At 38.9% G+C, this 26,793-nt stretch overlaps 1 protein-coding gene across 4 annotated transcripts in view; it reads left to right on the forward strand.

Annotated features, from left to right (window-relative positions):
- The window catches only part of CLMN (calmin), a 69,514-nt gene extending 46,419 nt beyond the window's left edge, over window positions 1-23,095 (forward strand). Inside the window, exons 2-13 of one of the 4 annotated variants that reach the window (XM_085061468.1) lie at window positions 3,471-3,532; window positions 6,067-6,162; window positions 7,627-7,710; window positions 10,297-10,389; window positions 11,647-11,834; window positions 13,618-13,811; window positions 14,776-14,858; window positions 16,035-17,348; window positions 18,486-18,667; window positions 19,981-20,041; window positions 21,080-21,141; window positions 22,639-23,095. In XM_085061468.1, the coding sequence (XP_084917594.1) occupies window positions 3,471-3,532; window positions 6,067-6,162; window positions 7,627-7,710; window positions 10,297-10,389; window positions 11,647-11,834; window positions 13,618-13,811; window positions 14,776-14,858; window positions 16,035-17,348; window positions 18,486-18,667; window positions 19,981-20,041; window positions 21,080-21,141; window positions 22,639-22,792 (2,573 nt within the window). In that variant the 3' untranslated portion in view covers window positions 22,793-23,095. Of the gene's footprint in view, window positions 1-3,470; window positions 3,533-6,066; window positions 6,163-7,626; window positions 7,711-9,626; window positions 9,930-10,296; window positions 10,390-11,646; window positions 11,835-13,617; window positions 13,812-14,775; window positions 14,859-16,034; window positions 17,349-18,483; window positions 18,668-19,977; window positions 20,042-21,079; window positions 21,142-22,638 lie in introns of those variants that run through there. The other 3 variants (XM_085061467.1, XM_085061466.1, XM_085061469.1) reach the window with 3 other exon arrangements.
- Window positions 23,096-26,793: the final 3,698 nt, after the last annotated feature.

The following is a 26,793-nucleotide window of genomic DNA, read 5'->3' on the forward strand; positions in this document are numbered from 1 at the left end:
CAAACAGTAGTGACCTTTGAGGAGATTTGAGAGGGAGAAATGGAATTAGTAGATGCCTGAAGAATTTCCAGACTGATGGGGAAGGAAATGGTGCCACACAGCCAAACTCCCTGGTGCATTAGCAGCTTAACCCTGAATTTTGCCCTAGTGGTTTTTGAACTAGCTTAGTTTGGCTCTCTGAAGAATTAGTTGCCTTTCCCATAATATTTCACAAAGCAGTATATCTTTGTGAATATTGAACACTGACTAGGGTGCAGTTACTGGGGCTGAGCCAAATTCTCCCAAATTCTGCTGTCCTCTAGGCCACAGTTGTGAGGCAGAGAACTATGTGGGTTATACATCATCCTAACAGTGCACCTTTTCCTTCTCCAGGGGTTTCTTCCCCTCCAAACTATTGCAGCTGATGCCTGGAGTGCCTTACCCATGCTCTTTGATACAAATACTGTGCCTCTTTCACCCTCCTGTGAAATCATGTTGTAGTTGGGCTTATTGAAAGAGTGTGGAAAACCCAGCTTCTGTGTGCTGGTCAGAACTTCTCTCTATAATTTTTCACTTATATCAAGGTCTGAGCTGAGCTGAATCAAAAACGCAATTCCTAACTTCTTACTTCCTTCCAGCATCACATCTTTCAAATCAACCCTCACAGCAGGCATACTTTTTTTCCAGTATAGGATTTGTGTGCAGGCCAGCCATATGGCGGGTGTAATTATTATTTTATAATAGTGTTATTGCTCTCTAGCTGCCCAGTAAACACAGTGCAGTTTTAGTAAACTTTATACGTAAGCATAGGAACTTTGGACGTGAATGATTTTCTTCACTTTTATATAATAGTAGGTGTGAAGGGGAAGAAAATATTTGATTTAATTTATAGAAACTGTGTAAAGTTTATAGAGTCTCTACAATAGTCTTAAATGAAAAGATTGTGGAGAAGAGGGGCTGTACTGAAACTGGGAGGTCCACAAAGCTGGAGCAGAATAGCAGTTAAAGGCACACATCAGTAAATACCTGTGCTGAACTTTTCCCATTAACTCTGCCATCGAGCATATGGATTGCATTAGGGGTTTGTCTGCCTTAGGGATTTTATAAACACATTTCCTCCCCTTTCCTCTTCCCCTTCCAGTGACTGTTCCTTTAGAATTTTACAGAATCAAATAGTGCCCATTTTGGCATCATCACTCTTCCTGGAAAGAGGCTTTTTGCCATAGAGAGGAGCACAGATTCATCTCAGAAACCTGTATATGTATGCAAGTGCTTTCCTGAATGTGCCTTTTTTTTTTGTTTGGTGTGTGAGCTTTCCCGAAGCAGTAATACCAGCTTGGCTCACCCATCCTTTGAGGCATATGTGCAGCTCCTAATTTGCATCATGGCAGAATTTCTGCAGCAAAATTAGGAACCAGTGTGTGCTCAGTTTTATGGATGATCTGTAAATAAACACAGCTCTCTTTTGCATCCTTATTTACACTGAAAGTGAAGGTTGCCGAAGTGACTGGTGAAAAATACAATGAGAAACCCAGCCTCTGAACACACCAAAAAGCATATTTGCTTCTGTGAACATTTCTGTGTTTCCTTTCTGATTTTGGTTGACACTGGAAACCTGTATGTCCAGCCTGTTTGATAAGGTCTCCTTTTTCCTTCCTGAAGCCTGGCACTGGTGCCCATCCAAACATTCCTGAGCATTTCAGACAAATTTAATAAGTTGCCCCGTTACCTGCTGCTAGCTCCTCTGCCTGTTCTGCCTTACCCTTTGCACCAACACCTGTATTTGAACAGCAAGAAGTATATTTGGGAACAGTTCTGGCTTAACATTAACCTCCACCCACCGTCAAAGGTTAATTTTAACAGCTCGATTGTGGAAGTTACACCCTGGGTGACACACAGCACTTGTGCTGCTCAGCCATGGCTGTGGGAGTGTGTGGAAAGCCAGTTCTGGGGCTGAGGTGCTGAAGAAAGTGAAGCCCAAGAAATATGTGACACATATCTCAGTTTATTGTACTTTGGGATTTGTAGGTGGTAAATGCTGTGGGTGTTTTACAGATACTCTGGAATCCTAATATAATTTACAGTTTCATTTGTAGAGAGCTATTTCAAATCTTTGCATATTCTTCTAAGACATTTTAAAAGAAAAGCCAACAGCAATAATTAGTTTGGCATTTTCTATGTTTTTTAAAGCACTTAAAGGGTAATGACTTTTTTTAACCAATCTTGGAGGAAAGCAGGTTTTATGGTATAAGAGGACTTAAAAGGCCTGAACGGCCATCAGTGACAGATGCCCCTCATGCTGAAAACCTCTATTCCAGTCCCTCAAAATAAGGAAAACAATTACACATATGATTAGAGGCTGCTGACCCTTTGGTTAAAATTATCAAAAAGAACTATATTAAAATTTGATTTACGGAAGCTACTGCTTGGCCTATAATCAGTCTGACCAATAAAAACAACCCAGACTTCCACAGAATCTGATTTCCCAGTAGATAGGTTAGCTGTTTTTGTAGGGCCGAAGAAACACAAAATGGTTTTTAAATATATTTGATACGCTCTATGAGTAATTTGAAATACAGCATATAACTAGTTTTAATGGGTTTTGTTCATAAATTGCCAGATTTCCTTAATTCAAGGGAAACTTGAGAACCACTTGAGAATAATTGCCTTTAAAGTGAAATATTACTTTGACAGTCTACTTCATTTATATTAAATATATGGTTTATTTTTTTGTATTAGAAGGTAAAAGAAAGCTGGTCAGTAATATGATTCCCCTTACACTCTTGCCATAGTTCACTATGGAAATGGATTCAGGAAATGGCAGATGTGATTAAAAACTCTTCAGCTGGCCCAAGAGCTGTTTGTACAGCACCCAGTGCACAGCACTTCTGGCAAGGAACAAGCACTCCTAGCCTTATTGCAATATAAATAAAATGATTCTTCAGTCTGGGGAATTGGAATTTTGATTCTAAAGGCACTAGTTAGGAGACTGGGAAGATGGGATTTGATGAAGATTTTCCATTCTTAGTAATGAAGACAAAATTGTTGTGTTGGTCCTGTTTCCTTGTGCATGTAAGTAAGTACATTGGAATCTATGCCAGCCCACTTTGCATGATGGTGTCAAAGCAATAATCCTATAAATTGACATAGAAGGGTCAAGCTGCCTGCTCAGAGGGTGACAACACTGGAGAGCTGTGCACAGCACATAAAAGTTCACTGCTCAGAAGCTGAACACTGAAGATTGCATAACTAAGAGAAATTCCTTCCTCCTGCCTTTAAAATGCATCTGCAAATGTATAGCTCATGTCTGGGCAAAGAAATTGAATAAAATACTGAAACTCAACCTTGTATCTCGTGATTTAGGACATAATTGTTTTGTTCAAAGGCTTCTCTTGAATTCTAACTATTTTGTGCATCAGTTTCTGAAATTTCCTACCAGCTTTCCCTCTTTTGGAAACCTAAGTGCTGTTTTTTGTTTCTGATATTTCTAGTTGAACGTGAAAATGTACAGAAGAGGACCTTTACGAGATGGATAAACCTGCATTTGGGAAAGGTAAGACTGACAGTTTTGATACTGGGATATAAGGACATAGCCATAGACAGATTGCAGTTTACTCCTCTAAAGTAGTAATAATTTGGAAACAAAGTTGACTTCTGTGCACGTGGAGATATTTGGAGGAGAATGGGAGGAAGTTCAAAGCCTGTTTCTGCATTAATTAAAATTCATTTTCAGGCACAAAGAATGCTTGACTGGCATTTATGATCTCAGGTGCATTTAAATCTTTAATGCTACATACTGTTCTCATGAGGGTAGAATTTTCCCATAGAATGCACTCACATAAAATGAAATATGTTTGAGGCTCTGAGGTGATGGTGTCTGTGTTATTCCCTGGACTGGAAGTTTGAACATCTGGGGAATCATGGCCAAAGACAGCTGTTCTTCAGAACCTGCCTTCATCCCAGATCTGAAGATGGAAAACAGTAATTCCTTGTCAGTCATGCTGGGGGGGGCAATATGATGGGATCTTCACATAGCTGCTTACATCAGAGAACTAACATTTGAACATCACTTCATATCTTTAGCTGTAATTGTTTCTTAATGACACCATAATATGGCTCTTAAACCTAATTTACTGTTCTTATTGATAGTAGATAAGTGCTACCTCTCCTGAGTAGTCTGTCATGCAGAGAATGTTTTTCTTGCTGTTGAGGTTGAAAAGAGGAAAAAAAATATTACTGAGGCAGCAGCAATGCTTAGTGCAAGATCAAGGAATGTGACCAGCTTCCTGCTCTAGACAAAGCCCTAACTTGGACTGGTGTTTGAGCTTCACAAGGCTTTAGCATGTGTGGCTAAATTGCAAAAAGTACAGATTGGGACTAGGTTTGGGCTGATTCAGTTTAGCTCCTGTAGTTCTAGAGAAGTGATTGCATTTCAGACACAATAAAGCAGTTTTAGAAGAAAGGCATCACATAGAGTGTTGATTAAGTCCACTACTCTGCATCGAGTGTTTCTGAAGGCATAAAAGGATCATCTTAAATCTCAGTGGAAAATCAGAATAAGGCTAGTTGGAAATGTTTTGACTAGCAATTGCTCCCAAAGGCCTCTCAGAATGAAGACAGTGTTACGTGATGCCTTTGTGAATCAGGCTGTAGGGCTTCAGACTAACTGCAGTTTTGGAACTTGTCAGAAAGGGTTGTCAAATATGTGACTGAAAAAAAGGTTTTTGATTTACAGAAGGAATTATATCATGAAAAGGGCTGTAGGGTGCTGTTAATTCTGCTGTGCCAAGCACATGTAGTCTTAGAACCTTTGTGGGCAGGTCAGAGTACTGACCTGCCCACTTTCTCTGGAGTACATACAAATTTTTTTCCTCTCTGATTCAACAAATAAAAATGCTTTTCTGGAGAAAGGGCAAAAGCCTTCTGCTATATTAATGTTATTCCTGGAAGTGGCATAATAAACATAACCATGTAAACAATGAGAGCTTCACCAAAGCTGTCTCTAATTAGAGGTGATTCCCTGAGGACACTCACTGAGAAAGGTGGCTTCTGCCTTTATCCTCAAAGAAGCACTTCTTGCAGAGTGGCTTCTCTTTTTCAGAGGCAGCAATGAAGTCTTCTTGTACTTCTTCAGGAAAATTTTGGTGTGAGCCCACAGGGGTCATCTTTTGAGAGGATCTGGCTCTGCTGGTCATGGGATAATTGGGAGTAGTCTGAATTTCTGAGTTCTGTTTGTTCTTGCTTTAAGTACTGAGAGAATAGAAAGTGTTTGGGTTTTAGTCATTCAGATAAGTTATTTAATTTTGAAATGAAAGATACTTTCCTTTCTTCCATGGAACATTGTTTAGTACTCTTGGCTAGATTAAAGACCAGTAATGAAAATGTGTGGTCCCAGTTTGCCAGGAGCAGTGCTGAATCAAACAGAAATGTGTTGCCCAACCAAATAGGACAAGATTGGGCTCTCTAAGGACACGTGAGTGAGTGACACCTGAGCAGAGTGTAATTGCTGCAGCTGGCACTACCCCTGCAGGCTGAGCTGACTTGGCTGTGTGCCTCAAAGTGCATGCATTGACCAACACCACAGTGAAGTGAGGAGATTATTCCCTTTGGAGGAGTTTCCTGAGAACAGAGAGACACAATACAAGATGTTGCTTTTAAAAGTACTTAGAAAATACTGGGAGACAGAATGGTACCACCAGAAACCTTTCAGATGAGAAAGGACGTTGTGGTTGGTTGGATCACAGGCTTATTTCTGCATAAAGTGGTATTTGCTTCTGCTGGATGTGTCTTAGTCTGAGGTATCAGCACCCAACCCTTGGGTGGTTATTTCTTAGGCAGAGTATTTAGGGTTAGATTCTGTTATGGGAAATCTGGAATTAGTCCTTGTCTGATTTCAGTTTTAGCTCCAACATTCCTAGGACAGAATTGCCACAGATATGAAGAATAGTCAGATCTTTCTTACTGCAAACTATAATTTTCTTTTTGTATCTATCTCATAAAATTCTTAATCCATCTCTCTGAAATCATGATGATTTATCAAAAAGTACTGCTTTAAAAGTTGTATGTTTTCTCTTCTTTTCTTCACAGTGCAAGCCTCCTTTGAAAGTGAAAGACTTGTTTATTGATATACAAGATGGCAAAATCTTGATGGCACTCCTGGAAGTCCTGTCAGGACAAAAGCTGGTATGTACAGAGAGGGAGAATCCTCTATACATAGGAGCTCGGTATGTTACAAGCACAGTGCCTGGACATCCAAGGAATAAGGGTGAATTAGGGCTGATGTCTTGCGTAAAGTAGTAAGAACTTCAGCACCTTTATTGTAATTTCCCTATGTTACAGGCTGGTGTCCTGAGCTGTAATGTAGATTTGAAGGAAATATATAACAATGAGGTGTAATGGTGTGTGATCAGTGTTAATGCTCCTACCCCTCAGGGTTTTTAAGGCTTTAATACTTTAATGCTCACACATTCCATTTGGAGATTACCCAAATCACATTACAAAGAAAACACATATTTGCTGTATCATTTTTGTAATCCATAAGTTCTGTTTCTATTTTGTCTAAGATCATTATGACACTTAATAGGTCTTCTGATGCCTGCTGTAGGTCTGAGTTTAATTCTGTTATCCTGGCTCAGGTTTCATTAGTCTTACTAATATGGCCTAAATCAGCAAGGCAAAGCTTTACTAATCAGAAACTTCTCCTTTCTTTGTAAGAGCTGTGTAAAGTTCCACGTACCAGAAATGGAACACCCAGGGCAAATATAAATGCCCAGTTACAGTTGACTTTAATGTTTTCTTTCTCCATCAATCTTGTCATCAAGAACTCTCCTGTGTGTGGCTACCACACTTGGGTAAGAGGAGCAGCTGTCTCACCACTGCAGATGCACCTGGTGATGTTCTGCAGCAGGAATGGCCCCTGAATGTGTGCTCACACATTCAGAGTCAGGAATATTTTTTCATATTCTTGAAGTTTGGCAGAGCTGCAGCAGAAGCAGCAGTGTCTCTATGTGCATTCACACAGATTGCCTTCAGGGCCAGGCTTGAAAGGAATTGAAGGGGGAGATACATCATGGTAAACCTTAAACTATGCCCTGGGAGGTCAGGGAGGAGGTCAGGGAAGGGGATAAGATCAGCTGGCCAAATTTCTTGTTAGCTGTTCTGCACACATGGGATAAAAACAGTGTGCCAAAGTGGAATGGCAGGGAGATAGGCATGCAAAATCTTTCATTTCTGCCAAAGTGAAAGTTTTTGCCTCCCACCTCCCTGTGCCTGCAATTAAAATTGCTCATGCTTCCTAATCAGGATAATTTCATTTAATTCAAGACAAAAGAAAATCTATTGTTATGAATTTTCAGGCAAATCTGATCCTATGACTGAACATGGTTGGGGTGTGATTACATAAATAATCAATGTGGCAGGTCCAAGAGAGTGATAGCATCTGGAGAGCAGGAAAGCTGGTTGCTAACCCTATTTTGCTGAGATCGTGCAGTTGAAGCATTTTACTGCTCAGAAAAAATGGCAATAATTTTTCATAGATAGATATCCTTAGCTTTATTTTGCCTCTGTTCTTGTAGTGTTTTAAGCTTTGTATGATGTGGTGAACGATTCCATCGTTTTTAAAAATAGTGTGGCACTTCTTTTGTCTAGATGCACGAATACAAATCTTCAACCCATCGCATTTTTCGTTTGAACAACATAGCCAAAGCACTTAAGTTCTTGGAGGACAGTAATGTGAGTATGTTCAAAGACTGGTCTTAATATTTTCTCTTGATGTATACTGCAAGTTGTAATTGTTGCTAATCTGATGTGCTGCATGTACGTAAGAGGAGTGTACTGCTTAAGGAAGCTGTGATTTACCTTAGCAGCAAGGCTCAAAAGTCACATAAAAATGCACAAGAACACCTACGGAGTCTAAAGCAAGGATTATTTGCTCATTTTATATGTTAAAGTTCAATGGGATTAAAGGATCAGGAACGCAATATTAAAAGAAAATAAAAAGAAATGCAAGTAATTTTTATGAACTGGGTCTTTGTGGCATTACTTCTGTTGCACTGATGGTAGATGACTTCTCAGAAATACTTTCACTATTAGAAATTATATATTTATCTGGTAAACTGATTGCTGCAGCAGCTGATCATGAGTCAAAGGCAAGAGAAAATGAAATCTGGGAACATGATATAAATGCATAATTCCAGGAATCAAAGCCTTACACAGATATAATTTCTGTCATAGTTAGTGTACTGCTTGTTCACTATGTAGTGCACACTACATAGTCAGTTGTACTACTGCAGCATCACTTCTTACAGTGGTGACCAAATGTGATCAGACCCTGTAGCTGGAAATTATTAATTCCTTTTAAAAAATTTCTTGTTTTATGTGTTTATTCCAGAAATTTATATCACCTGTGGAGGTGTCCTGTGTGTTGAAAACTCCCTGATTTAAAAAAAAATTGAGAGTAGTGGGGTCAAGAGAAGCCCCAGCCATGTAACAATTCATATACATGGTATACCTAGATCTTCCAGAAAGAGAAAACAAGTATTGGGCTATTTCCTATAAAGGACTTCAGCAAGGTTAAGCTTTAAGGGTGAGAAGGGATCAGTGTGTGCAAAACCCTGCCTTGTATGGGATGCTCCAACAGCAACTGGTGTCCCTTTGCTGCTTCCCTGCACTGAGCTTAGCTCCTGTTCCAGCGGCAGTGCTTGTCATGCAGGAATGAGCATGATGTGAGGTCTTAGCACATCTCTTGTGACCTTGTAGATGTGGGAGGTTTAACATCCTTTGCCTTTTTCCTCAGGAGAGGATGTGAAAGGTCAAGAAGTTGTCCAGTAACTTCCAAGTGTTCCAGCCTCTCTATGGAAACTCCATCAGTAGGGGCTGATCTGGCCCTAAGTGTGTACGTCTACACATCCTGCTATAGAACTGCTAAGAAATATTTTACATCTTCACATATTTCTTAACAGTTTCCCAGTTGATTCTTTCTACCCAAATCCAGCTAAGGCCCACAGGCAGATGAGATTATCTCTCTGTTGGTACCAGCACTTGGCAGAGCTGCAGCTGAAGCATATCTGGTTGCCAGGACCTCACTAGGTCCTCAATCAGCAAGGCCAGGCAGGAGGAGCCTTGAATGCAGGTGGTTTTTTAATTAGTAATCCTAAAAGCTACTTTCCAATGGGCTTCTTGTTTCCTTTAGAGTAAGCAGCCAATATCTTCCAGCTGAGTATCTCTACTGGGCTGGGTGACAAACATAAGCAGCAGTAAGAGGGTAGAGCTCACACTGAGCAGTGTAATAAATGCAATTTGCTACCTGTTTTGGAGAAACTGCTATTCAAATATACTAAGTCTTAAAGGTTTTCCCATGCCAAACACCTTGGAGCTAGCAAGAAATCTGATCCTTGAAATATGACAACTAGAGGTGTCTTCTTGCTAAGATTGAAAATGTTGTGCAAACCACTAGATAAAAAGTTATTTTGCTTTCCCTTTTTCAGCTTAACCAAACCGGTTAGTGAAGGGTGGTGATGGAAGTGTTGGCAAAATGCCTTGGCTGCCAAGAGCTTCAGGGTTAGATATTAAATCACAGTGGGTGGAACCCGACAGCATCCACTCCTGTGGAATTGGGGCAGCAGGGTAGAGCACTGCTGAGTGATTCACTGTGTCCGGGATTTCTCAGTGATCAATGGGCTGCTGGGCTTTAACTCGGTCTGGGTGCCATGTGCAGTACTGACAGCTTCCTTGTTTCCTCCCTCCTCTGTGACCTTTGCCAAACCAAGTCTGTGTTGCCTAAGAGAATAACATCCTGGTGTTATCAGCTGGAAAAAACCTCAGTGTGGGAAAGTCTAGAGTTTGCTTGGATTAGGCAACCCTATCCGTTGCTAACTGATTTAATCAGAACTCGTGACAAGCTGTGTAAGGTGGGATAAGCGAGGAGAAAGGAGATGCATAGCAAAAAGGAAGTAAGCAGCTCTTACTAGGATTTTAGATTTTTGTATGAGAAATGATTCTCTACTTTTTATGAGTGGGATCCACTGGAGGGGGCCCCATCTTCTTCCATTTTTGTATGAAGGAAATGCATTTGTGGTCCCAAAAATGCAGAACTGAATTAACTTCTTTTCAGCAGACTATGCTGTCTTTAGATAGGAGTTCCAGGAGCGGGGTGATTGTGATCAGGGCAAATTTTCATTAATAAAAGATTTCAGTATTACCTTTTTGCTGGCCTGTCAGTGGGAGAAGTGGTATGGACATATCAAGTAGTCTCAGGGCATTTTTTGCATAAACCTTGCTGCTTTGAATTTGGCTCTGAATTAATGATCTCTTCTACAGGTAAAGCTTGTTAGCATCGATGCAGCAGAAATAGCAGATGGAAATTCTTCTCTGGTACTTGGACTAATATGGAATATAATCTTGTTTTTTCAGGTAATAAAATTTGAATACTTTAACCATAAGTAATCAGTCTTCATGGTATCCGTCTATTCCAGCTGAATACCGATTTTTAAATTGATTTTTAATCCTAAAGAACATAATTAATCATGCCAAACCTGAGCTTTTCCCTCCTAATATACATTAATTTTATACTTGCAGCTGCTTTCATTTTACTTCATTGGACCTATTTTGATGTAAATTGGAGACAATTTAAGCCCTCATTTGACTTGGACTTGAATTAGAGCTTCAGATTACTACTTTCCCTTCTTTCCTGTGCCTTCTCAAGGTTCTGTTCCAGATTCCCTGGATCTGAACCAACATCCTGGGTTTGGTTCCAGGTCACAGTTTATTTTCAATAACCTTTTCTGGATTTGGTCCAATGTGGTGGGAAATTCCATTTAGAATCACTGTTCTCTGGAGACTTACTCAACATGGCAAAAATTTGCAACTGACATATATACACGGTCATGTGAAAGATCTCTAAGGACCTGGAACTGATAAAACATATTTGAGCCTGAAAATGGATTTATCCCCAGGTTTAGATTAAAACTGCTCCCTAAACTACACATAGTTTGAAAATTACCTTCTAGACAATCCCAAATTCTAATGGACAGAGAGAGATAGAGGGAGGGTTCTTCAACTCTCATAAGACTGTGAGGCCCTTTTATTCCCTTGGTCTGATTTAAAAAACGGCTACAGGGTTAAAAAATGATCTCAAAGTTGCACTGGGGCTTCTCTCCCTGGCTGAGCTCCTCGGGCTGCACAGAACCAGTCTGGCCAGGCAGACTCACAGGCAGTGATGGTGTGACCAGGACCTGTTTCCCTGGCAGCAGAGGGCACGGGGGACCCAAAAGCAGCAGAGTGGCCAATTTGGTCTCAAATGTCAATACTGACCAAGGACAGGAGTGCTGCTGCAGGTCACCATTTCTTGACTAAAAATATTTCACTCAAGCAACTCCTGTGAAGAGAACAATTTCAGCTAAACAAACTTTCCTTTCAAGGACATGTTTCTTTGCTTTTTTTGTTTAATTTGCGCAGTTCGGCCCAAACTGGTAGTTTGACCTTTCTGTTGCCTGGGCTGCTGCTGGCTGTCTTGCCTTTAAAATACAAGTTGAGAGTTAAAATGAACAGGTCTATAATTATCACTTAAAATTAGTTATGGCACTGATCTCTTTAAAGTTTGCATGAAAACAAGGACATGATGCAGCCAGTGATAAAGCAGAACACTGTGTATTTCACCTTTTATTACAGATTAAGGAGCTGACAGGCAACCTCAACAGGAACTCCTCCTCCTCCAGCCTGTCCTCTGGGCCCAGTGGTCCAGAATCAGACACATCCCCCAGCACTCCCAGCGTGGAGAGAAACATGTCCATTACAGTGAAGGATCAGCGGAAAGCCATCAGGGCCCTTCTAATCTGGGTTCAGAGGAAAACCAGAAAGTAAGCTAACAAACCCTTGTATAAACCAGTGTCTTGCCACCTGCCCTGTTGAAGCTGCATCACTTTTCTCTGTCCTGCCCCATGGGTGTGTTACCATGTGCTGTGGCTTCTTCTGCTTTTGAAGTTTGGGAGCCCAGGGTCTCTGCAGGGGCTTGTTTCACTATGGCCATGTGTTTACAGCAGCCATCTGACCTTGAAGCCTGCTGCTGGCTCCATGGTTTGAGTGTTAAATGTTAACTTGCACTAACTGCTTGGTGCTGTTTAAAAGAGGATCATTCTCTACTCCCCAGACCCCAGCTTTCATGCAGTCTATTTGACATCTTTTGCTAATTAAAGGTTAGGTATAACCAAGGGGTGAACTGAAAAAATAAATGTACCAAAAGACTTCATCAGCAGCATTTTAAATTAAGCAGTAGCCCTGAGGAAGCTTCTCTGTGAGCTGCAGAATGCCTTGAAGGACAGAGTTCCTACTAGAATCCCTCCTTCCTCAGAATTAAAGAGGGGAAGGGGGTGAAACTTATGTCACTTCTCTTGAACTTGTAACATTTGAGTGCATTTCCAGTGTACAACACATCTCTCTCCTCTTTAATAAAAAAGTGGTTCTTTCACCAAAGCATTTTGTGTAGTAATGCTTTATCCTGGCAGAGTTACTGTCAGGTTAAAAAAACTGTAGTGTAAGATGTCTCATGCACATGCAAATGGAGTGTATTTTACATATATTGTTATTTGAAGTAGTGACTGGCAGAGAGTTTTAAAGAGGGCATATGTCAAAGTTACTTACACAGGTTGGTTAGCTGAATAGTTGGCATGTTCGTCTGTTGATTTATATGTCCCAATCTCCCTTTGAACACATATTTTGTGTGTCTCATGTTGAAGACAAAAATTTACATTTAAATACTTGGTCCTGTGCACCACATCATCCCTTGGTTATCTCCATTGAAGCTAAGGGTGCTTGTTGAGCAGATAAACTTGACCCATTGAGATCTGCAGTTCACTGCTGCCACTGCAGACCACAGAGAAAGCACAGTTTTACTCCAAAATAATGCTGATGTCATCATTAACAGGTGATACAAGGAAAGTGAGGATCTGAGTAAGTAAAGAAGAAAGTAAAGGCCACAGACTTTTCTGTCCAGAGTGCAAGCTGAAAAGCACTAATAAGGGAAAATTGTTCTTGCAACTGCAGTATTAAAAACATAATAGCATCATTGTAGTCCTGTTATCCCGTGATCTGTGCAGAATTTTCTATTCTGGGGCTGTATTCTATTGCAAGTTTGATGGCTGTTTTTTCTCCAAAACTTTGGGCATCTAACACTCTTGTGGTTTATGCATACGCTGACACCATTTGCATTTGGCAAATTTTCTGCTATAGAAGGCCAAGTACACAGGAATGTGAATCATTTATGCTTATGTGTTTAAATATTTAAATCTTGGAAGTTTTCCCAAGCTATGGCATTAAAATGCTGGAGAGCAACAGAAACAGGAATCACAGAGACATTTGGTTTTGTGAATGTTAAATGTGGTTGCTGAATTCTTGAGGGCTTTGTTTTTGCTAACTACTTCCTACAAGCAGGTTGATGTCAGCTGTTAGCCACACCAATTCAGTTTATGAACCCATGTGCTTTCTGGATGCATTTCTACATTTTGAAATCCAAAAATATTTCAAATGTGACAAGTGCTACTCAGCAACCTTACATTTTAACTTTCAGGAGTCTGCAAATGACAATGCCTTTACTCTAGATTTTGTAACAAACCACCCATGTAAACTGTACGTAATTCTATTTAGGTATGGCGTTGCAGTCCAGGACTTTACAAGTAGTTGGAGGAGTGGCCTTGCTTTCTTAGCTGTCATAAAAGCCATAGACTGTACTTTGGTAGACATGAAGCACGCACTGGAGAAATCAGCACGAGAAAACCTGGAGGATGCTTTCAGCATAGCACAGAATAAACTGGGTGTTCCTCGGCTCCTCGAACCAGAAGGTAAAATACATCAAGTTTGTTGGGTAACACTCAGACTGTAATGAGTTCATGAATATTGCATTGTGATACCTACCAAGAACCTCCCAGTGATTAGGCTGCTGATGTGATCAGTGTGTTGAGCTTCTTGATAAGAAAAATAAAAATTGCAAGTGGTTTGTAATTGTATGGTTCCAGTTATATTTGTAAGTTCCTTGGGGTCAGAGATCTTACTGTGGTTTTAGCCATGTACACTGCTCCTGGTTCATGCTTAGCTGCTTTGTGACATGTGCATTCTTAGAGGGCATTAATTGTTGTGCTTAGGGGTGTCTCAGTGCATCAGCACCATTCTATAACACCCAGTCTGCAGAGACTAAATGTCACTCCAGATGAAGTGTGAGAGGCTGCCATACCAGGCAAATGGAGACACACTCATTCAAATGCATTTGCATCTCCCAGTTTTTCCTTTACAGTGCATATATACACACATGTATTTATACATGTAAACATAAATGTGTATGTGTATATAAAATATGTATAAATGGACTACTTGTGTTCTTTTTACTGAGCTCTAATAGACTGGTGTTAGGCCTTGATGTCATGATTGAAAGCACAATTGCATTTTCATCACCTTTTAGAAGACAGGGCTACCCTGCTAAAAATAAACCTCTGTATTGTAGCTCAAAAACACTCAACTGTCTAGTGACAGCAGCATAAATGACAGTACAAAAGTGGATGAAAAGGGACCCTGATCAGGGTTCAGTATGTGTTTGCAAATAGGAAAAAATGGACATGAATAGGATGTTGAGAACTCTGTCAAGTGCCATCAGCAGTGAAGAGCATCTCTCTTATCCGTCAGAAAAAAAAGAAGTGTTTGTAGCTGTTATTTCTGTGACCATAACGGCAGGATAAATGTCTGACAATCTGTTCCTCTGCAAGAGCTTTTCAAAGCTGTGTGTGCTCAAGCCCCTCACGTCTGTCTCCACAGATATCATGGTGGAGTCACCCGATGAACAGTCGATTGTGACATACGTGGCACAATTTCTGGAGCACTTCCCAGAGCTGGAAGGGGTATGTGTTTACTCCTATGTCATGTCATTTCTTTAATTTGCTTTGGTGTATGTAATATAGTCAGACTCATTTTCTAGGTTTCTTTCTAAGCTATTTAAAATAAACAACAAACCTGGATTTAAATTTTCATATTTTTGTTAAATCCAGTGAAATGAGTTTTTAATTGGTGATTGCTAAAATGCTTTAGGTAGAATTGTGCTTTAATAGATTTACATCCAATTGTAACTTCAGAGGTTAGAACTGGTTTCATAGGACTGTACTACTTTGCTATATGGGTTTTAAATGAAGCTGAAATTTATTCCTTTATCTATAATGATTCATTGGACTTTGAATTTAATTTTTACATCTATCTTCCCAAGTTTGAGGGCCACAATCAGTCTGAATTCAGCAGGTATGAGACACAAGATACCAAAAGCTGAATCTTGTCAATACAGCAGTCAAAAGCATTCATTATAAGCATGAAATAAACTGCAACTTAAACAACCAAGACTTGAATGCAAAAATAAAGAATTGAGGCTTAAGCAGGGGCTGACAGGGCCAAGAACTGGCAAAGCCTTTTGGAGAAACAGGCATTTTCTCTCATTTCTAGACTGAAGGTTCCATTTGGGATATATTTTGTAGCTGCTAAAATTGGTGGGCATTACTAAAGTAATTGGAATTAAAATTATTATAATAATCTCACTATTATTATGAGATTAGATGAGCAATAAGATTGGTTGACACTAAGACTTTTTGGTATTTTAATGGATGAAGTAAAAAACTGCCTTTTAATACAGTCTGTTGGAAGGAAATAATCTGGTATATCAATATATTTCACAATGGATTTATTGGAGCTGTTAGATTTATGTTATTCCCTAGGTTTGGGATTGTGTCAAAAAAACAAGTCAGTTGTCTCCACAGGGACAGCAGGGAGAGATGAATACATGAACAATGGAGGAGTAGGCTTGTCTGCATTCTGATCTTCCTGTACAAGTGCCTTCTTGATGCTGAGCTCTGCTCAAGGCACTTGACATGCCAGATTAGTTTTCCTACTTTCAAAATAAGTCAGTCATTAATTGGCCATTCATAAGGTAATAGAGTGATAGGCTAGATAGTTATTCTTTCCATAGTGTTTGGGAAATGTAAAATGGTATTTGAGGTAGGATTTGTCTTCTAATGGTGTATCATCACTTACAGGAGGACTTTACAGATCCTGACAAGGAGCTTCCAATTGAGTCCACGTATGTCCACATCAAAGACACACCATCAGAAAAAGAAGGCAAAATCTTGATTTTAAGTGAAAGTGAAGAAAACATGTATACTGTTAATCATGAGAGGAGTCATCCAGCTCCTCCAAAAGTCCATATTCATGATATCTCTGAGAAAATCCCATCAGAAACCACTTCTGAAAATTGTAATGGGAAACTGAGTCAAGTGTTAGGCGATTTACAGGAAACATCTGAAGAGGAGCCTCAAAGGCCTACCTCACTGAAAATTACAGGATCTGTCAGTTTTGAATCCAATTCCTCTTGGGAGGCTCTAAATGATAAATTGATGTCAGGTGAAGGGAGCATCTCTGATGATCCACTGAAACAGAATGATGACCTTTCTCCAGCTGTTCTGACAGATCAGAAAAATTCTGTTGACTCTTTTGAAGAATACTCTGAAGAATTAACTAAGGAAACCCCTACTGAATATGACAATGAAACTAAGAGCCTTTCAGCCAATACTTCTTCTTTGAGTCCTTTATCCTGGACTTCAGGTATACTTACAGATGATTCTATTAATAAAGTAGAAGAGAGCAAACCCCAGTCCTCAATTATTTTACCAGAAGATACCTCAAAACAAGAAGATACACAGAAGTATGTTCTTCATCTTCTAAATGAGGAAATACAGACAATTCCACAAGATGAACATACAAAGGAATCGCCTGTCCTTGAGACAACAGAAACAAACCCTTGTTCACTGAATGGTTCTAATCTCGAAAGCCAAGAACTATCTACACAGCATGAAGCATCTGATGACTCTCTCTCAGATGTACCTAAAACTCCAGAGGACCTGGACAGCTGTGATGAAGTTGAGTCTCCAGCTGAAGCACTACCCAGTTCTTCGAAAGTATCTGTGATACCCCATGATCTCTTTTATTATCCACATTATAATGTTCCCATATCAGCAGTTCTGAACGCTTACCTTGAGCCTTGTCTTGAAGGGTATGATACTGGAAATGAAAAGGCTTCTTCTGAAACAGTAACGGATGTTTCACATGATGAGAGCTTACCAGGGCAGGACAACAAGGAAGATGCTCCAGAGCCAGACTTGGAGAATAAGCTAGGTACCCCTCCATCTGAAACAGATACTGAGAACAGTGAGGAGGAAACTACAAAAACAAGCAGCCATGTGAATTCTTCTGATGAAAAAGAAGTGCCATTACTAGTAGAAGAGTTAGAAATAGAAGAAGATGAAAATAAGGCCACCAACCATCAAGATTCCACTATTCCACAACATCCTGAGGTATTTGATTTTATTAACAGCATTTCTTTATGTGTATATGTGGGCTTAGCATCAGATCCCAGTGACTTTCATTTGCTTTTGTTTTGCAATGTTTGGGAGAAATATTTAAAATGTACTTGGTTTGCTGTCCCATTACACTGTTTGCCACAGCCCCCTACTGGAATGAATGGAATTGCAGATTCCTGAGAAGATCTGACATAAAAAGAGAAAACAAGCCCTAATACTAATGGCACTGCAAAAATGTAAATTTATGTTATGTTTTAAAATAATTTGAGGGTTCTGTATAATCATCCCTAAGCATAAAAGATTACCTAATAGTACAGCAAAAAAGTGAATTTTTATTATGTTTTAAAATAGTTTGAGGTTTCTGTATAATCCCTAGACATAAAAGATTACCAGAGAGGGTATTTTTAATATTTGTAATGAGATGAAAAGAAATTAGTATTGCTTCTAAAGAAAGCGTACAGACAATGGTAATTTTTGTTAGAATCCAAGTAAGTTTGCCCACAAAAACTTAAAAAAACAATTTGAATAGTATATGTTATGTGGGTAAAATGAAGGCTTGCCTGCACTGGAGGAGGAGAAAGAATTGGGCATTTTGGGGGTATTTGGTTTAGGCAGTTTGCTCCTGCATCTCTTCTTGGAGACACCTGTTTTGAAGTGCAGACACATTTTCCAGCGCAGTAACTTTTGACAGTGTTTTTCAGCAACGAGTGCCCATTTCATTCTGCTCTTGTTGTTGCTTAGACATGTTGCTTGCACATGTTTTGGTCCTGATGCTAACTATAGTAATAAAGTCAGTTTGCTGTTAACTTGAAAGGCTAATTGGAGGTAGATTTTTAAAAGTCTAGTGGATTGCCTCAAAGAATCGTGCCATGTCATGACTTCTTAATAGAAAGATCTGACAACTGTATGTATGTATGTATGTATGTTGAACAGATGATACTTTATAGCTCAGTGTATCCCAAAAGATTTTCAAGACATTCGTATCTTTTTTATTCTCTTCAGTGAGATTTTCAGTCTCATACTACCTACAACTGAGCATCTGAGTAGGCTGTACCACTAAGGTATTTGGAAGGGTGGGGAATCAGTATTGTTATCTAATGCAGATAATTTCAAATTTCTTAATTTCAACAGGCCACAGCAGAACATCATCTAGAGAATTTATCAATAGCCATAAAGACACCAGAAGAAAATAGTAATAGGGAGGAGGAAGGGGAAAATATGATTGAAGAAGATTTGCAGAGCTCAGAAGTTGCCACTACTACTCTATCAGAAGATAACCTGGAAGAAAATGCTGAATTCCAGGAATTTACCAGGTATTTCACATTAACTTTGTCTTAAATACACCTAAATGGTCTTTTGAAATGAGCCCTGTACATTGGATGTTTCCTGTAGTCTTGTTTTAGGAAGAAGTATTGGTATTCATTGGCTTCTGCCTGTGTTTCACTTAAACATGTTGAGTGATTCAGTGGGACTTGATTTGACTGTGCTGTACAAACTTTGCTACACAAAACCCAGGTGGAAGCACAGTGCGTTTTGAACTTAGAAGTGTTATAACTGTTTTTCCAACAGAGAGAGTACTTTGTAATGTAGATGAAATAATCCATGTAGATGACATAATTCCTTACTTGGTGGAAGCATGACACTGACTGATTCCGATAGATACTTTTTGGATGTTTTTTTCTCATTATGAACAAATAAATAAGGTGTTGGAGAGAAAATAAGATGAAGAACTCACGGGTCGAGGTAAAGGCATTTTAATGAAAAAATGCAAAAGCCATGTGTGGAAGCCAATTAGAAGAAGACAAAAAAAATTATTTATTTTCTACATCCCATCAGCAGGGCAATGTCCAGCCACGGGAAGTAGGGTATAATGGTTGCTTCAGAAGACAGATATAATAACAAGTGTGTCACTGCCCTTTGGTCAGTTTGGTTCAGTTCTCCTGGCTGTGTCCCCTCCCAACCTCTTGCCCAATCCCAGCCCACTGGGGTGGGACCAGCACTGTTCTAGCTACCAGTACAAAGCCCAGCACTAGAGGGGCTGCTCTAGGGAAATTTACCTGCAGCCCAGCCACACCCAGTGCAGACACTCAGCTAATTTTGCTCCATTCACTTCTGGGTTTTCTGGTGTACAAATTTTTTCTTAGGTAATCTATTTGAGTGGGACATGAACTGTAATTTATTGATGCTTATCACTGGAGCACTCTAATGAATTTGAGAGTTTGCTTAGAAAAACCTGTTGTCCCTTCAAGCTGTCTGTTCCCGGTCAGTCCATTTATTTATTTATTTATTTATTTTAGTATCAATGGCCATAAGACTTGGGTATACTCACTTAAATGTCAAAAATGACAGCATTTTTGTACTTTAATGTCAAAGGTGCAAAAATTCTGTCAGATGCAATTTTTAAAAATAGATTTCTTTTTCAGCATATGAATTTTTTATTGTGGGTCAGATTTTTCCAAAGCCATTTTTATCATGTTACTGATAAATTCCAGTCCATACTCTAATACATGCAACAATGCATTTTTGTGGTTTTGCGTAGCTTAAACCTGTCATGTCCATTTGCAGTGGCTCTTTTTAACTTAGTGTTATGAATTTAAAAACCTTGCTTTTACATACATTTCAGAAGCAGTGACAGTGATGCCAACATTCATCTCCGAAAAAGGTTTTCTCGTAATTCTTCTGAGGAGGTAAGCGTGTGGACATTTATTTATTGCTGTTTCTCTGGTTCTCTTAAACTCCAGAAATTCACACACTGTAAAAAGGCCACTGACAGTATGAAAATCTTGTGACTTCTAATAATTTTAGTGCTAAAACCAGGCATAGTTGCAAAGTTTTACTGAACTCTCCTAAATATGTGTAACTAAATTTCACTGAACCTTGAACAAATCCACATAGGAGTACCTAATACTACAGTTAAATCTCTTGTAACTTCAAGTCTTACTTCATCATAACTGTATAGCTGCAACATTTCACTTGTTTGAAGCTGCCTTCATTTGCTGCCCCTGTTTCTTTTAGTTTTTGCATTCTCTGTATGTTGGTGCCATGGTCTCAACCCTGAAAAAATGCTGGATGTCTCCTGAAGAGCACCATTTCTGAAAAATGGGGCTCCTTCACTTTCCCTCACAGTAGTAGTGTATTATATTATCAGTAGCAGCAGCTAACCCTAAAAGAATTTTAGTTGTAACATGAAACTGCATCCCTAACAACAGATGGGATTCATACTGGTTTCTTGAGAGCACACCATACAGCTGGGGCCTGGATTTTTATTTTTAAAGTCAGAAGGAAGGGACAGCATCAGCAATCTGGGCACGCTGAGCAAGGATAGGAATATGGCTTTTTTCCAACACAATAATAAAATTCTGTCCAACTTGGAGTTTTAAAAAAATGCTGCCATCAATGTTCAGTGAAAGGGAGGTTTCACACAGATCCTTTAGCTTTGCAATACTATCAGAGCTACTAGAAATACATATGAATGAGGGGAACTTTATTCAACTGATGAAAGCAATTGAAAGCAAAAAAATCTTACTTTACAACTTTTTGCCTTTTCTGTGCATGTACCAGACTGTAGTGCTGGATGTGTTGATGGAGAATATGTTTATAAGCACACTTTCATTTTATCTGAGCAAACATTAGATACAACTTGCATAAAATACACACACAACTACCACATTTGTGAGATCCTGAATTTTATTTTTGTTATCTAATCTATTCCTGATTTGTTTAAGGAAACCTATGATGTAAATGAGCAGAAGATGACAGATATGGGTGAAAATCCATTAATCATTGGGTGAGTGGTTCTTATTCAGACTGACTTTTGCAAGGAATCCATAACTCCTAGGTACTACTAGCAGTGAAACAAAGGGAGTTGGAAATTAATGATAACAGTAGCAACTGTCTTCTGTAATGGCTGCGAGTCCACATTTCCCATAGGTATAAGATACAAAATTTCTTTATTGCTCAGTCTGTCCCTTGGCTAAAATGCTTGTTCTTGACTTGAAAGATTCAGCTGTCTAAGCAAGATTCTGAGTGCTTTCCCTACGTGGTGAATATCTCAGGCTGAGAAAAGAGTAGGAGAACTTCAAATGTTAGGCCCTCTGGTAGTGATGACTCTTTCCAGGTTTAAAGACTGTCAAAACAATGCTTAGTGAGATCAGTGCTAGGGAAAGTCAATTACTTCAGTGGAGGTCTGGCCTCTGCTTGAGCATCCATGAGTTTTGATAATTTGTATATGTGTTAAGTTTAGACTTAGGGTGATGGGTCATGAACACAGTGTGTGTGTATCCCTTTGGTATTTGGGTCTAAATATCTTTAAGAAACAAGGATTGCTTTAGGTTTTCCCTCTTAGCTGATATTAATAGTACCTCTCAGAACTTCTAGTTAAAATGGTTGTTATATTTAGATGATGACAACACTCAAAATATTATCAGGATACAGTGGCCTGGTCTTACTTATGCTTCTGTTAAAAAAAAAAATGCACAAATAGCTGTTCCAGTTGTATCAGTTGTACAGTTTGCTGATATTAAGTGAAATTTGGGTAATACATCAGGTATACTTGTGTAATATTTTAGCTATAAACCCAGCAGGATGCTCCAAGCCAGAAAAAACCCATTTTTCTCCAAAAGTATATTAAAAACAAATTATTCTTATAGTACTAGAAAATTATAAAGTTATTGTACCATCCTGTGCCTTTTTAAATAAGACCTTTCCTTGTCTTTGTGAGAGCTCAGTGGTGCTGGCAGAGTCCATCAGGCTTTGCCCTTATGAACCACAGCTGGACATTTGGAAAGTTGAAATTTTGGAATTGTCCTGGAAAACCCCAACTGCTAGTTGGTTCCTTGGGTGGAAGTCTTGGGCTTTTTCTGTTTAATAGTCTAGTGCCTAGCATAAGGAGCTCTGAAAGTATATCAATTTGGCGAAAGTACATAAAATTGTGGAAGGGTGGTATGTGTTGCCCTGAGCTGTGTTTACTGTTCTGAAGATAAAAGGGCATCTTTTTGATTGGTGGAAATCAGAGGGCTGTGCTGTAATGGCATGTACTTAAACTACCTGAGAATTTGTCTGGGGTTTTCACAAGATTGATTCTTACATACATTGCTCTGGAAGGAACATGCTGCAAATGCCCAATATGCCCTTCCTAGTCTAGCTGGGACTCCAACTGACTAGACTGAAAAGCTTCCTTAAACTGCTGCCTTTTAGTCCACCCTCTGATCTTCATAGTAATTATTTACACTGAAGGTTTTTTCTTCTTTTCCTTGCCTCTTACTGAATTCTCTCCTGTTTTCAGGAAGAAAAAGGACTTGGAATCAAGCGAGACTCCAGCGCCAACTCATGAGCTTACGATTTTTGAGCAGCCAGAGATATTTTACTTTGTCATTTTCTTCTGGGTGCTGGTCTACTGCCTTTTACTACTTCCACAGCTTCTTAGCAACAAAGTTTGATCTGTGTGAGGTGTGGAAAATAAAGGATGGTGGCTGGATTGCTTTGTGTTTCTGCATATGAATATGTTCCTTCAGGTGAAGCACAAACAGAAATCCAGGACCTGGTACTTGTGTTTATTATCAGGTTGTCCTCAATTCCTCTACTGTTGTGCTATGACAGTGTCAAAGCACGTTTTATATTATGATAATTGTGTAAATATATATAAAAATTACCTGATTTAGTAGATGCAATTTTGTACATTTGTGCCTTGCTTTATAAGATGCTAAATAAAACCAGATAATTATCAGTAGAAGTATGAACAATTCAGAGCTCTAGTCTTCAAAAATTATTCTTCTGGCTATATTTTCTTATGTAGGGCCTGACAGCTTTGGAAGAGGGATGGTGTTGACTTACCTCTGGATCTGGCCACCTGCAAGTGCAAGGATAGAAATTCTTCTTCACATTTTCCATGGAATTATTTTAAAGAGTTGGAGGCAGAGCAGAGCTACAGGTAGTGAAACAGACACCAGGAATTGATTACAGTTCCAGTAGCAAATCCAGTGGAGCAACAAAATCAGGTTGAGGGTTTATTGGGGTATGGAAGTTTGATTTTTTGGTAGGATTTAAAGTCATTGTTATCCTGCACCTTTTGGTATGTTTGATTTGCAGGAATTAATTGGATATGGAGAAGTGTGAAGAACATACATGCTAGTTGCTTATTAGGAGAGTTTATATGGGAAATCTCAGGCCAGAGCTAAAGTTATTTTAAAGTACTTCAGTTCTTCTGAGTCTGCTTCTGCTTCAATTTCTCTGCTGCTTTTACTTACAAATCGCATGAAGATTTCTGTCTTTTGCATATAAAAAAATAATAAGTAACCTACTTTGCTGAGGCTACTGTTAAAGCACCAGGGCATGGTAAAAGGATTAGAAATATCTTTAAAGTGTCCAAAACCATTGAGAAAGAAATGACAGATGTAAAATAAACTTTCTAGTGCAACTGAAGAGACTCTGTGGTTTGTCCACAGGCACAGTTGAGCTACTTCTGCCTCTTGTAATTTTTGTCCACATCAATGATCACTTTAGGATATTTGATACAGAATTTTTGCCAGAGAAGGTGTTAACCCATGCTTTGTAGGACAAAAGAGAAGTCTTCAATTTAATAGCAGTAACTTTTCTTCATGTGACTTTTAGTGAAGTCACTGCTTCTCACTGGCACATTTTTAGTTTCACAGTATGCTTTATGAACTACATTACATTGCTGCTTCCACCTGAAAATTTGGAAGGTTGACTGTAATGTTTTTCCTAAAATGAAGGGTTTAATAATTTTACACTGAGTGAAAAATCACTTGACTATATAAGTTTCACATATTTTGTTGCAGCATAAGGTGTATCTCTACCCTGGATAAGTGTTCAGATGAGCCAATAGTACCTGGGATCAAGACACATCAGAATATGTACCAGTTTATTTGCAGGTATTTAAAATCTATTTGTAGTCACATTATCTGCTGGAATAATCCTAACCATCCATCACACTTCATTCTTCTTCATAAGCTTTTTGTTCCCCAGGGATTTTTCTTCTGAGCTGTAGTTAGAATTGATTAGCAGTAGGGAATGGCTGGAGATCTTAAACATTGAAGATAAAATTCTGAACACCTTTCAGTCAATAGAAAGCTGAAATCTTTCCTATTCTGTCCTGTCACTGTTGACTAGAGCTGGATTCACCCCATGAACATAGAAGTAAGACCCATTGTTCTTGGTGAGGAACAGATCCAAATGTTCCAACTTAATTCAGTTTAAATCAACACAGATAAAATATACATTCTTTCAGCTTGCTCATGAAAACACTCAACATTTTGATTTATCTGATTTTGTGATCCATGAACCTGTTTGTGCTTGTTGTGGAACACAGTGATGCTTTCTTCATACAAAGAAAACCTGTATTAGAATTTTTGAAGGTGCTTTCTGGAAGTAGGTTAAAATAGACTACTTAAGGGTTATTACTTTTCCTCTGAAAGAATAAAACTTAGTACAAGAAACTTTATATATGTATCCTGAAAACCAGGGAATACCAGGCTGGGGTATTGCACCTATTTAATAGCAGCAAGGAGCAATGTACAATGGTAGTTTGGAGTAAAACTGTTGACAGCTTTTCATTTTGTTCCACTTTTCTTAGGCTTCTTTGGTTTATGACAACTTTTTCTGACCCTATGTGTCTTTACTCTCTGGTTCTTCCATGTTTATTGATCTTCAGCAGAAGTTACTTGGAGTTGGATTACAGTCTCTTTATAGGGCTTTACAGCTATCAAAGTTCAATCAAGTAAAGTATGCTCCCTTCTATCTTCTTTCCTTCCTCCTAAGAAAATTAATCAGAATGAGGGGCTCTTTGGATGTCTTATCTAAACAACTGACATCCATGAAGATGAATGGAAAGGTGAACAGGAATGCCCTGATGCCAGCAATGTCATTACACAGTCTTTTCGTCCAAAAGGAGAAAATCCAAGGTTTTCTTTGTTACCTCCCACTGATGAGTAGTGACTGAAACATTGAAATGAGATGTTTAGATGTCAAACAGCATACAGCAATTGTCTTGGTCATCTCAAGCAGTGTTTCAATTGATGTACACTTTCCAGCCTATCCCACTGAGAAATAGAGATTGCTTCTTCCATCCAAAATAGATGAAACATCCCCCCCCCAAGTTATTCCACAATACTTGGTATTATGTTGCTTTCCATTCGGGGGTTTGTTTTGTTGTGAGTGTGCTATAACAGAAGCACTGTACCTTACCCAGCCATTCTTTGGGTGAGAAGATCTCAGGGTGAAGCACTAAGAGTGATTATCCTGGTGTTGTCAACTGTGCCTAAAAAAAAGACTGAACTCTTCAAGAGTTTTGCCTTTACCCAGGACTGTAAAAAGTGACATCTGCATAAGCAGCAGCTTCCCCCAGTTAAATGGACTTGTGAGCCTGCATCTCTTCTTCCACAGTGCAAGATCCAACCCCTTAAAGCAAGTGCCCTGCTTGGTTTTGGGGTTTGGAGCCTGTTCTGAGCTACTGTCTAAAAGCCTGATTATGAAACATTCAGTATGGCAAAGCCTATTTTAACTTGCTGCCCAGAGGACTGGTTGGCAATAGTAGGGGGTTTAAAGCTTGGTGGGCATCTTGTTGTCCACCCATTTTCCAACAGATATGTGCACTGTTTGAATACAGAAGTTTGTCCTGAATTTTTGCCTGGGTTTTTGAAAAATGCTGAGCTTGAGCTGACCACATCTGGTATATTGATTTAACAGCCAAGTTCAGATACATGGGGGTACTGAACTATTTTTTAAAACCTGTTGGTTTTCAGCAAATGTGGGTAGCAGAGCATTGTTAAGTGTAAGTGTCAGGAAGTGCCTTGAGGATCACTGGATAAAGGATGTTTGGTGTTCACAGAAGCACCATTAAAGACCAAGTGACAACTGTAATAGGATGGTTCAGTGTCATTGTAATCATGTAACTTAGCTGCAAAGTATTTCACTATGATTTTATAGAAAGTACAAGGAAAGATAGACTATTAAAGACAGAACCACACTAAACATTTATGGGGCAGATGACTTAGAGTTGAGGAAATGAATTAAACAATTACATAATCTACAAACTGACAGGAATATAGCTTTTGCCAAATTGTAGGAAATTATCAGTGCAAAGGCAGGGTGAGCACAGACTACAGTAAAAAAATGACAATCAATTTTCAATGCCATGAATATTTTTGAGAGATTGAGCTCTAAAATGTATTTTTATTGAGTTTCTAGATTGTAATGAATGTGTCTACAGAATTTTAAGCAAAGCTTGAGAGTTCAGCTGTTTTAAAATGATTTTTTTATATAGCAGTGATTATTTTATCTATATATTTAATAGAACTGTAAAATTCTATGTACGTGATACAATTATTTATTAATTATGACTCATGAGAATGAACATTAAGCTATGCATCAGTTGTGTAATCCATTTGAAAACTGGAAACTGCAAACAGGAAAAGAGCTTTTA

Source organism: Lichenostomus cassidix, chromosome 5 (assembly GCF_008360975.1).
Source record: "Lichenostomus cassidix isolate B80296 chromosome 5, HeHo_3.0, whole genome shotgun sequence".
NCBI lineage: Eukaryota > Metazoa > Chordata > Aves > Passeriformes > Meliphagidae > Lichenostomus > Lichenostomus cassidix.